Source organism: Anguilla rostrata, chromosome 14 (genome assembly GCF_018555375.3).
Source record: "Anguilla rostrata isolate EN2019 chromosome 14, ASM1855537v3, whole genome shotgun sequence".
Taxonomy (NCBI): domain Eukaryota; kingdom Metazoa; phylum Chordata; class Actinopteri; order Anguilliformes; family Anguillidae; genus Anguilla; species Anguilla rostrata.
The window spans coordinates 27,727,802-27,741,142 of record NC_057946.1 but is presented as its reverse complement, the minus strand read 5'-3'; the positions used below and the strand labels follow the sequence as shown (position 1 = coordinate 27,741,142).

Here is a 13,341-nt window from a genome sequence, read left to right as displayed (position 1 = left end):
CTTCACATTTATGCATTTAGCCAAAACTTATCCAAAGTGCCTAAACAGCTTTTATACTTTGCAAACACTGCTGCATAATGCAATTCAGGTTAAGTACCTTGCTCAAGGGTACAATGGCAGTGACTACAACCCTAGAGTTGCTAACCCAGGTCCCTAACCGATGTACAGTATTGTCACTTCACAATAAACATTTGCATATATCGATGACAAAATGTCTGATGCCCTTTCAGGAGGAACAAGCCAATACCCACCTGTCCAAGTTCAGGAAGGTCCAGCATGAGCTGGAAGAAGCTGAAGAGCGTGCTGACATTGCTGAGTCTCAGGTCAACAAGCTGAGAGCCAAGAGCCGTGATACTGGCAAAGTAAGTTTGTTAATTTTATATACACCACTTGTAATTTTGACTTTAACTTGACACAGCAAAATGAGAAATAATCCATCTGAGGTGAACTTTCTGAAGGCACTGTTTTGACTGATGGCAAATCTTTTGCATTAAACCAAAACATGTCAAACAAAAATAATCCAAATGTGAGAAATCAGCAATTTGACAAAGATAGTTGAGGACATTTTATATAAGAGAGTAGTTCAGTATTAAGAAATATGATGTAAGTTTCTCATAAGATCTTGATTATTGTTGGTTTTATCATTGGTTAATTTAAACTAAGGAGTAAAGCTACAAAATGGGATTAGTCTTTTGAAATATAAAGCTACCATAAAGGAAGTAGCAATTCCAATCAATACATGACTACAGTACTTAGAATTTGTATACTTTTAAGTTATTAACATTTCCAAACAATTTCTATTCCAAAAACAAGCATATCTCGGAAGTACTTTTCTTAGAAGCTAATCAGAACTTTATATTTCTTTCACTGTAACAAAAATATAGCATGTGCAGTGATAAAATAAACCGTTTTCATATAAACTAAAATGTATATTTTTTAACTGCCCCTTCATTATATTAAAATTCTTAGCGTTTCTGCTGTTCAAATTTTCAGACAGACCCTGGTTGTAGGATCAGGTTATTCAAATATTTTGGATATTCACCCAGATGGAATCTTGATGACAATGATTTGGATCTTTTTTGGGTTTTAAAAATGCAATTTCAAGATTTAGTCCAATGTAAATAATTAAAGCCGATCATCGAAGTAGAAAATCCAACCATAGAGGTCATATCATTTTGTTTCAAGACAATACGTCCATGAGCCACTGAGTGGCGCTGTAGTCTTGTTTTTGTAGACTTCTGGCTAATGGTTAGAGCTTGAGGTTTTCCTAAACAGGTTCGGGATTGTGAGCTTAAAGGTCATTGATGACATTTAGATGAGCAATGGTTTGCTTGCAGCTTAGAGTATACAGACGGCTCCTGTCATAGGCTTCAGGTCAGCTGCTGCAACTCCCCTCTCTAGGAATATTCCTGCTCAAACATCTTAACATTAATATTTTGTTTGGTTAGAATATTTTTAAACAAATTTTAGTGTAAGCAAACTAGATTTAAGCTGCGCCAATTCAATTCAATTTTATTTGCATAGCGCTTTTCACAAAGATACTGTCACAAAGCTGGTTTACTCTAAAGACAGAAAAAGGAAAGTAGGCCACAAAACCAGGTCTGTAACCCCAAAAGAACAAGCAAGTTGTAATCAATTATTAATGAAACAGGTAACAAATAAGCTCCAGACTGATATGTTCACATTTCTTATCTAAAGGCTTATCTGAATTCAATAAGAGGAAATCTTGGGTCAGCCAGGTATTTATGCCTTTGAGATAAGCCTCTAGTTTTAAAGGGTTTAACTGATATATCGATTTGAGTGTCATCTGCATAGCTGGGGTAACACCATGTCTGATTATAATGTCCCCAAGGGTCAGCATACATGAGCCAAGACTCATGGCCGCAGAACATATCCTTGTGGTACTCCAAGGATTACCCTTGAGCACTAAGTTACCTCATTATTTAACCCCCACAAACTGATACCTGTCAGAGAGATAGGATTTCAAATACAAAAGAACTGGCCGAGTAAGACCTACTGACTTTTCTGGCCCTCAGAGGACAATATGACCATCTACTGCATCAAAGACAGCATTTAAGAAGTATAAGTATGGAGACATAGCCACAATCCAAGGAATTAAACAAATCATTGATTACTATGGCAAGAGCTGTATCTGTGCTACGACGCTTCCTAAACTCAGATTGAAGCCTCTGATATAAATTGTTAGCCTGTAGAATGTTCATTGCTAACCATCAAAATGAACTAATGCGCAGGGAGTAACCAACTCCTTGTGTATTTTTATTAGGGTATTGCCACATATTCAACAGACTGTGCAAACTCAGTGTCTATGCCTTTGGTATACCTCACCCCATGCATGAGTTTTCCATTAAGATTTGCACACCGCCTCTGAAGTGTGCTTTTCTGTCTGTACTTAACCGGGCAGTGTGTCTAATTAAATGACTTAATATTTTCTTCTGGAAGCACTCACTTTAATCTCTGTTATCCGATGTTGTTGTTGCTGGCTTAAACTTTTAGGATCCCCATAAAGATGAACAGGTTTCAATGATGAGACAGATAAGCTGTCTTTTGACAAACTGTATGCAATATTCAGTTACATACTTATTTGTGCAATTCATACACAAAGCTTGTCAAATATGTATATAATCCTGTTTATGATATTTTCCTGTAACTGACATTTTCCTCTTTGTTTTCAAAAGGGCAAGGAAGCAGCAGAATAGCCAGGATGAATCTGCACCCAAAGCCTCTCCAAGTTTCATACAATATGAACGTCACTGTGAAAGCCTTTGTAAAAACTGAATAAAGAAATTACATGAAACACAGACAAGCTTGGGGATTTCATTTCAGTCCTATGACATGATTTGTGGAAGTACAGTTAAATGGAAAAGTATTGGGACAGTGGCACACTTTTTGTTACTTTGGCCTTGTACACCAGCATGTTGGATTTTAAATACAACAATCGGTGTGTGGTTAAAGTGCAGACTTAATTTGAGTGTATTTACATTGATATTGGGAGATCAGTGTACGAATTACAATTACATAAATGAATAAATAATTAAATAACAATAGTTTCACTAGTCCAATACTTTTGCATTAAACTGCATGTGCTTGCTGATTCCATCATACAGAACAGGCTTAGAGAAACAGTCACACGTGTCAGCAAAACACCCAGCAGCAGAGCAGTAGAGCTCCAGCTCAGGCCTGAACCGCCACTCAAACTCCTTTGGTCTCTGGGCCCCAACAGCTGCCTCCTGCGACTCTGTGGCTTTGCCATATAAGGAAATATCAGCTGGTGCCTGCATCAGGTAGCAGGCCAGTGCAAAGGTGACACCCTTTGACCCTGTAATTGCTGTGATTGCTACATTTATTCCTGACTGCATTCTGTGGCCTCAGTTTAAAAAAAAAAAAACAACGTAACTGACATTCCGTCACAACATGGTTGCTAGTTATGTTTCAAGCTAATAGCAGTCCTCTGTCATTAAATTGAACCAAACGCTTAATTGTATAACTGTTTTCCCAAAAATATATTCATGGAACAAATTGAAAGGCATTATCTATGAACATTGCATACAATTAGATAAAAATTAAGAATTTCTTTAATTTCATGGTAAATGTGAGGCATGGGGTTGCACAAGAGTTCTATAGAAATCTGTGCTCTGCTGCTAGACTTGCAGGGAAAATAATCAGGGTAGTGTTCTTTGCTAATCTAACTAGTGCATCATTCTGTTCCCTAGCGAAGTTGTTATATACCTTATATTCATGTTCTTTGGTCAGCATCTGGTGTACATCTCTCTCAACTAACCTTAAATAGGACTCTCAAGAGAGATATCTATTCATTGGGGGAATAATGGTAGATTTGGTCATGAAAGGGGTAGTTGTTCAAATGGGGCTATTTCTTTCAGTTACATTCGTAGTCATCTAATCCATAAGGTTGTCCTGGAAAGGGAGCACTGGAACCAGGAGTTGCACTAAAAAAAACTTAGTCAAGCTTTACAAAAGAATTATAGAAAGTAAATTTGTGTGCAGACAAAACATAAGCCATTACTCAGGGCTAACTTACATGTCTTATGAACTTGTTGGACAACATGATCACACTTAGACAATTTGAAGCACATATCCAGTTGGGAATTGGATTTCCTGTCCTCTCATCCTGCACTTTTTCCACGTCTGTATCTGTGACCCCCTGCCACCGGACATGCGTGGTAAATTTCTTCCCCGGACTTGCCGTCCTAAAAAAAGACACTCTTGGAGGAGGTGTGAGGGCCATGGCTGGCGTCTGTGTCAGAGGTGATGCGCAAGAAGCTGCAAGGCGTGGAGCATCTGTGACATCACAGGTCCATAGATGGAGCGTTTTCTGAATAATGTACTGACATTTATATCTTCAATGTGTGTCCTTTGGTAAGGAAAAACACACATTTCCACACACGTCCAAGCTACAGTTTAATAAAATATCATCTAATCTCTTGGGGCAAATGTGCCAGTAGGTAGTGTTTACTTGTCTATGTCCTCTCTAACTGAAAGAAGGTGTTGTTGCAAAACTGTAAGGCCATCTCTCACCATGGTCTGAATGTTTGGGCGTAGGCACATGGTGCCATCTCTCACTGTGTTCTGCTTGGTAGTGTCTACATTACTCAAGAATGTTGTGCAGTGTAAACCTGCAATGCCATAAACTCCTCTGAAAAGGGTACTACTTGGCAAGCACGTTTTCAGCCATCATAAATTACACATTTAGCCCAGATGATGATACGTGCACATTTAAAATTCCCGAAGTTATTCCAAACAAATTATAAATATGCGTACACATGACATTTTTGCCAGCCGTTAAGCTGTGTAACATATTTGTTCAGCCAAGTGCCAATCTTGGAAAGTGCCGTATCCAGTGTCAGGACCTCAGACTTGCTGTAAGTTTTATTTGCTTTACTCCAAATGCAGGGGTAAAATATTGTCAGTTCCTCTTTAAAGAGGAAACTGAAAATGATTAATTTATTTTATCTAAAGGTGTACTCTTTTGAAAGTAACTTCTAATGGAAGCATTATTTTCTGGGCGATAAAATCTAATTCGGAAGAAGTAAAAAAAAAAAAAGCCACACAACCACCTCTTCTGACTGCAATATTCATTTCTAATCACGGGTAAATAGTTCGAAATGTGTAAGATTCAGGAACATTTCCAAATTGTACACATTTTTACACTTGTATCAACCTACCTTATTCTCAGGTCTTGCTGCTACCCCCTTTCACAAAAAAAAAAAAAAAAACAAACAATGGCAGTAGAGTATCTGCTCACCAAATTATTATTTACACCTTCCATTGGTATGAAAAATATACTAAGAACAACTCCATTCATTTATGGTTTGCATTGTCCAGGATGATGAGTGAAGAGAAAGAACAAACATTTCCATGCTCTTGAAAATAACATCTTTTTCATGAATTAGTATAGCAGCAATCAAGAATAACATGGCAATTACAAGAGACAAGCAGATAGCGGAGGCTTTTCCTGTGGCAGGGTTGCATTGCTGTCTGTCAGACCAGAATTAGCCACTAAGCACTCCTTTATGACCATAGCCATTTGGCCATACATCATCTTGCCTACAGCTGGTGCAAAATGCACTGCTGAACATTTAACAAGCATTGGTAAAACAACATTAGTAAAAAAAAAAAAAAATGGGTAAACAACAATTTCCTATGTTCAAGTAACCTGGAGAGGATGTTACATGGTTTGGTACAGCCCAGCTACTTATATTGATCATAATTCTATGTAATAGCAAAACATTTGACAAGTTTAGAACAACTCATGAAATACTCTTCTGCATTGGTAAATCAGAAAAAGAAAACTATACAGCTCAAATACATATTTTTTATTAACATACACTATACACTTTGATATTTGTATTCACTATTTTCTCTGGTGAACTGGAGACACTAAATTGACTGTAAGTGTGAGTGTGTGTGCGTGTTTACCATCCAATGGACCGGCTCCATGTCTAAGGGTTGTTCCTGCCATGTATTCTATCTCTGCCTATCCCAATGCATGCTGGGATAGGCTCCAGCTCCACCACAGCCCTGCATTGGCCAAGTGAGTACAAATAATGGATAGATGGATTTCTCCAGTACATTCCATGACAGGATGGATTTAATGACCATTAATCAAACATTTGCTAAAAACTAAATATAACAAAATGCTGCTGCCTACCTGATCTTCCACCTTCCAAATGTCACAACTTTTTGAACATTGTTCAATGGCTTCCAATGAATGCTCACATTCAATTCAAATCTTTTACACTGAAATGCCAAGAACTCTCGTACCGATCAACCCTTTTCTGCCCTCCTCCTTCAATAGCAAATACCCTAATGTTTCTGTTTAACTATGTTTACCACTAGAAAAAAAAGAACCCTTCTTACCTTTGCAGGTCCTGAACTTTCAAAGTTTTTTGATAAACTGCAAACCGTAAAAGACTTGCTTAAAAACCTGCTTAAAAATAATGGTCACTATCTAAATAAATATCACATGTACATACACATTTTTATAGACATTATTGTGGCATTTTAACATATCATTTCAGGTTGCTGACCTTATACGCCAGTTATAAGTGTTTTTGCATGTAGTTAGCTTAGCGATGGTTCTGCTGATGGGAAGTTCACTGTGTGAGGGGGGACTGAGGCAAGCAGACCCAGAGAGAACCCTAATAGTTCCCACCCTGCGTTACCAGGAAGACTTGTTACGCACTGCTCGTAGTGATGACTGGACCGTAATGCTCAATTCATATTCAAAGTCAAATGTTCTGAAAAAGAAACATGAAATAAACCTAAAAACAACTATTCACTGGCATTGAAATACAAAGCGTACGGATGTTTCCGACAGATCTGAAAATATACGTGAGAATCTCACCTTCAAGTTCACCCCAGATGACAGCTGGTGCCACCAGTTGACCAGTGATAAAAAAATAACTACTCTTCAGTGATGACACAAACACAGGTCCTTAATAAAGAGGATTTCTGGGACATTATAGAGTAGTATTGCATACAGTGTCCCTTTAGACAAGAAGAGACAAACAAACAGTGAATTTCAAGAACAGTTTTATTTTTAAACAATTCAGAAAACAATAAAAATACATGGCATTTGTAACAGCTGCCAAGTTGTAAAACTTATTGACTGTGGAATGTGCCGTGAAATTTACAAGCTAAAAGAGGGTCATGGCAACACCAACATCTTCTATGTTTGCAGCACCACCATAAAGATACTGTCACATAAAAAACGTATGTGCTATAATATTATGAACTGGTGACACATTTCCTGTATACCTGTAGAGAACAAGTGCATCTAATTCATTAAGCAAAAAAAAAAATAGATTTGGTGAAAGTCCCTGGTGAATATATATAATTGAAGTTGTGCTAAACTTGTGACAGAAGAAATAGTCTCAATGCTTGCAATTTGTTTAAAAGGACTATAATGAAATCCAAAACCTTTGAGTTACATATGCTGCTAGAGCTTGATGCTTGAGCCAAGTTCATACCACACTAATGTCCAAAACCAATCACCCCCCCCTCAAAAAAAGGGTTCTGTTAAAAACAGCATCAATCATGATGAGAAAACTCTATCAAAGCAACACTTCTAGAAAATAATATATTGAGATATAATTATATAAAATATATGCAAACTCCCATTAAAACTTTATAAAAAAACCTGCATTAAACCTATCTATCTATCTATCCAGAGACTGAAAATAATACATCTCAAACCATTGTTAATGCTATTATTTAATTAAGTTGTGTGTTGTAAGACAGTCAATGTAAAAATGGAAGTGCTTTCAAAATAATTTGTGATGTTTATTTCAGAAAAGACCACATCAAAAATAGCTATACTTGCTGGTTAAAGTACACAAATTCAAAACATTACCATAAATGAGTCAAACTTTTTGACAAATCCATAACTCGACCAGAGCTGTCCAAATTTAGCTCGTGCTTGGCTAGCACTTACAACCCAATATAAGCAGCAGCACAGAGGTGTTCACAACAGAGAAGGACATCCAGACCCAGCCCGTGGTGAGTCCCACACATCTCTCAACCTACGCTGTCAGAGCAGATCCCACGTAGTCATTTTACTGTCTTTATTTAATGCTGCAGGGCCTGCAGTTATGTTGATTGTGTGTGTGTGTGTGTGTGTGTGTACGTAGACTTATGTGCAGATTTTTAAAATGCATCTTAAATGTAATCACAATTTGCAAGACATTCAGTGATGTTTGCAAGGCATTCAGCAATGAAGCAGTGAACTGGGCATCCTAAATATGCCCTCACAGTTTTCCCCTAGTTATAAAATATTAGAAAAGTTGTGTGACATCATTTTTCATTGCTGACGCCTTTAAATGAATTCTGAATGAGCTTTATCTGGCTGGACACGCAAAAATGAAAATATTTCTCTAACGTTTTCAAACACCAAATTAGACATTCTTAATTTTTAATTAAGACATTTTTAATCATACCAAAATTGTGTCACTTAATTGGAGGGGCTAAAAGATAATAAAGTAATAATAATATCTGGATATGAGAGCATTAAATGTACAAACATGTTCATTAAAGATGAACTTTTTGTGGTTGGAGACAACAACTGTAAGTGAACCTAGCAGAGAACAGGAATCTCATTGCTTAATATGCAATAATAATGCACAAGGAAAGTATAGGTCATTATTTCCTATCAATATGCAAATATTCTACAATCTAAGGATATATCTTTGGACAGCCGATTACATACATTTCATGAGTGGTCAAAAAAGTGATGAGAATCCTTACATAATAGTGAAATGTTATAAAATATGGGTATACAAAAATTATCAATTCAAATTATTATCAATTTAAAACTATTGCTTACTTCTCTTTTTACAGACATGGCAATTGGCAGCTGGAAATGTAATTCAATTATGAGAATCGATTAAATAATTTTAACATTACAACCTTTAAAGACACTAGCCTCACGATCTTTGATATGAGTTAACTTCACAAATGTAATGTTTTACAGCGTCCTGGAAAACTAAAGTGCTCTTGGGGTGAAAAAGGTAAGATAATTGGTGCTTTTCAATGAAAAAGTAAAATGGCCCAAAAAAATGTCAATTTATTTTCTGATGTGGGACTTAATGTTGACTGAACTGGCATACTCTGTACTACCACAGTGAGCAGCAACCATGAGTACCGACGCCGAAATGGCCGTTTACGGCAAGGCCGCCATCTACCTGCGGAAGCCGGAGAAGGAGAGAATTGAGGCACAGAGCAAACCTTTCGATGCCAAGACTGCCTGTTATGTGGCTGATACTAAGGAGCTGTACCTTAAAGGCACAATCCTGAGCAAAGAAGGGGGCAAAGTCACCGTCAAAGTCACTGACACCCAAGCAGTACGTCTTTCAACTATTGCAGAAAAAATATCCACTGAGCAATTTAAACATGCTTAACATTCTAAGGGTCTTGGCTGATTATCTCTGATCTGATGACATGACTTTTTTTTCAGACTGTAACAGTTAAGGAGGATGATGTCACCCCAATGAACCCCCCCAAGTTCGATAAAATTGAGGACATGGCCATGATGACTCACCTCAATGAAGCCTCTGTGCTGTATAACCTCAAAGAGCGTTATGCAGCATGGATGATCTACGTAAGTCATGCAAAACTGTTCACAATTCATGATTTGTATGTGTTATACTGTATCTGCAGGTTACCTTACAGTAAATGTGTTGCCTTCCTGTTTCAGACCTACTCTGGGCTGTTCTGTGCCACGGTAAATCCCTACAAGTGGCTCCCAGTGTACGACCAAGAGGTTGTGGCAGCCTACAGAGGCAAAAAGCGCATGGAGGCCCCACCACACATCTTCTCTGTCTCAGACAATGCCTATCAGTTCATGCTCACTGGTAAGGGTGCACTTAAAATGGTCTGTGGACATGTTTTACTTGCATATTTACTGTAAGTACAAAGATTTGCTGAAAACATACACTTTGTTTTTGCAGATAGAGAAAATCAGTCTGTCCTGATTACGTAAGTATTTCCAGGAAGCTTCTTTACTTGTACAAAAATAACTGCTCGTCTTGCATTGGATCTGGTTTAACAAGACTTCTCCAGACTGACCTGCTCTTGCCTTTCTTAATTCTCAGTGGAGAATCTGGTGCTGGAAAGACTGTGAACACCAAACGTGTCATCCAGTACTTTGCGACAATCGCAGTGGCAGGTGACAAAAAGAAAGAAGCAGCTAACAAAATGCAGGTGAGAAAATGTTTCGGTCATCTTTGAGCAACGCGTTGTTGAAAGAGATAAATGTACATTATATTGAAAATAGCAGAATAAAGGCATTGAAAGTGCAGGAACATGCTGGAGTTGATCTCTTGTGACCTGTGTTCGTCAAATCCTTTGCCTTCTGTAGGGATCCCTGGAGGATCAGATCATTGCTGCTAACCCCCTGCTGGAAGCTTATGGAAATGCCAAGACTGTGAGGAATGACAACTCCTCTCGATTTGTAAGTGTGAAAGGAAACCATAAACCATTAGAGGGATTTCTTGGAATCTGTTGACAGTTCACCAATACTAATAGCACTGTACTCTTTCCAATAGGGTAAATTCATCAGAATTCATTTTGGCACATCTGGAAAACTGGCCAGTGCTGACATTGAGACTTGTGAGTTAAAAAAAATAAAAAATAAAAAAATAAAATATCAGTTAATATTAACATGCATAGGTTATTTCTTTGGGAATGTTCATTTGATATGATTTTTTTAAAATTTCTTGGACAGATCTGCTGGAGAAGTCCAGAGTAACATTCCAGCTTCCAGATGAGAGAGGCTACCACATCTTTTACCAGATGATGACCAACCACAAACCTGAGCTGATTGGTGAGATTGCCTACATGAAACTTTATAAAATAATATGAGGGGAAAACATGGGGAAATGTCTGACTGATCTCAATCAACATTTGGTTTTTAACAGAAATGACGCTCATCACAACCAACCCCTACGATTTCCCCATGATCAGCCAGGGCCAGATCACAGTGGCCAGCATTGATGACAAGGAGGAGCTGGTGGCCACAGATGTGAGTGATTCACAGATCCTCCAGTGACTAAAGCTGATAATTAGTATTCGCTTTTTCTCTCTAATGTAAACCTCCATCTTGGTCATCTAGACTGCCATCGACATCTTGGGCTTCACCAATGATGAGAAAATGGGCATCTACAAGCTGACTGGTGCTGTGATTCACCATGGTAACATGAAGTTCAAACAGAAGCAGCGTGAGGAGCAGGCTGAACCTGATGGCACAGAGGGTGAGTCTATATTCTGCTTGGCAAGACTTATCTGCGTATTACACCTACTGCAGTTAAATTCATCATTTGATATCCATCCATCATTGTTTGTCATCATGAAACTTAAACTTCACACATTCAGAGTGTACAGTGAATATAGTTGAGTAGAGAATACAGTAGACAGTGCACACCTTTGTGGGGCCCTGGTCCTTAAAGTCACAGGCTTGGATAATCTGTTGTTAATTCTAACAACAGATTCTGTGTTCTGCATTGCAAAAAATCAATAGCACAGGGACACAAGGACTGCTTGACACTGAATTGTAATAGCCTGTCATATAGCACTGTGAGCAAGGTGGAATTAAAAACAGAGCTGTAATCATCGAATAGTATCCGAGCATAGGTGCAATGAACCTCTAGGTGCTGTAGGAAGCAATGAATACAGAGACATATAGCGTCTCATTCACAGAGGTCAAGGCAACAGGCCTGTAATCATTCAGCAGCTGACACTGCTGAATGGTTTCTAAGGCACAGCAGATTTATACCAGGCTGGTACCTCACAAAGTCTAAGAGACCAGTTAAAAATGACTGTAAGCACAGAGGCAAGTTCATTAGCAGACCTTGAAGAGAGCAGGTGCACAGAGGCTCAGGGCCGGCTTCAAAGAAGGTTCCTGAGCTCATGCAGCGGTATGATAAAAAATGGGGGTTCAGGGGATCTGTCACTGCTGTCCCCACCCATTTAACTACCTGATGATCCATCAAAATGACAGTAGAAGTCATGTAGGGTGCCTGGGAGCTTTCGGGCCCTTTGAATGCCGTGGGCTTTGGTTTATAATCTACCATCCCTGGTACCTTCGAAGCAAGTTGTCGGTTCAAATCCCGGCCAGGGCCTTTCTGTGTGATGTGTCTGCATGGGCTTCCTCCGGGTATCCGGTTTCCTCCCACAGTCCAATGACATGCAGTTTAGGTGAACTGGAGAGGCTAAATTCTCATTGATAGTTGTTGGCTAAAATGATTTGCCAGCTAACTCTAATACAAGGAGCAAACTCAAGTCTTAAATAAGAAACAAGGCTACAAAATGATAAAAATTCAAATTCATGAAATTCAGAAAGTATTCACCCCAATTGTATTCACCCCATCTGAGTTTCCCTTCACAAACACAACAAACTGAATACATTTATGATGCAGAAATATTGATTTATATTCATGCATTCTATTTCCAGAGGCTGACAAAATTGCTTATCTCCTGGGCTTGAACTCAGCTGATATGCTTAAGGCTCTGTGCTATCCCAGAGTGAAGGTCGGAAATGAGTTTGTCACCAAGGGGCAGACTGTACCACAGGTAGAGTATTTACACTTCAAGACACGTGTTCTTCAGTTTACTTGCATTTACTATACAAATTTAAAAATCCCATTTTCATAAATAAGGAACTGCTGAATTGCTTCAACATCCTTTGAGCACAGAAGTTATTCTTATAGTGTTTGTATTACTTTTACAGGTCAACAATTCAGTAATGGCTCTGGCCAAATCTATCTATGAGAGAATGTTCTTGTGGATGGTCATCCGCATCAACCAGATGTTGGACACAAAGCAGTCCAGACAGTTCTTCATCGGTGTGCTGGATATTGCTGGCTTTGAAATTTTTGATGTAAGTAATAAGTCATAAAAATGCAAAAATGATTTCCTTTAACATGCAATGTAATTAGTGCTGACTTGCATCATTATTTTCACTCAAAGTTCAACAGCATGGAACAGCTGTGCATCAACTTCACCAATGAGAAACTGCAACAGTTCTTCAACCACCACATGTTTGTGCTGGAACAAGAGGAGTACAAGAAAGAGGGAATTGAGTGGGAGTTCATTGACTTTGGTATGGATTTGGCTGCCTGCATTGAGCTCATCGAGAAGGTGAGGAAAGGTTGCTGACTGAAACCAGAAAAAAAGCTATATTCTGATGTGCATTTTGTTCACATGTTCATGACTTTATTCTATTTTAACAGCCAATGGGCATCTTCTCCATCCTTGAAGAGGAGTGTATGTTCCCCAAGGCTTCAGACACAACTTTCAAGAACAAACTGT

General features: G+C 38.4%; 2 protein-coding genes across 2 annotated transcripts in view; both read left to right on the top strand.

The window, feature by feature from the left end:
* Positions 1-13,341, top strand: part of LOC135239924 (myosin heavy chain, fast skeletal muscle-like) — a 24,904-nt gene that overhangs the window by 9,654 nt on the left and 1,909 nt on the right. Inside the window, exon 29 of the mRNA XM_064308928.1 lies at positions 7,329-7,367. Within this exon, the coding sequence (XP_064164998.1) occupies positions 7,329-7,367 (39 nt within the window). The remainder of the gene's footprint in view (positions 1-7,328; positions 7,368-13,341) is intronic.
* On the top strand, positions 8,003-13,340 carry LOC135239857 (myosin-2-like; the record flags this gene model as incomplete). Its single annotated transcript, XM_064308844.1, has 16 exons — positions 8,003-8,037; positions 9,008-9,044; positions 9,159-9,377; positions 9,491-9,634; positions 9,731-9,887; positions 9,984-10,011; positions 10,128-10,236; positions 10,394-10,486; positions 10,581-10,644; positions 10,760-10,858; positions 10,953-11,056; positions 11,147-11,285; positions 12,485-12,603; positions 12,761-12,910; positions 13,000-13,170; positions 13,263-13,340. Coding segments are annotated over exons 3-16 (1,662 nt in total), but the record flags the coding sequence as incomplete, so codon positions are not given.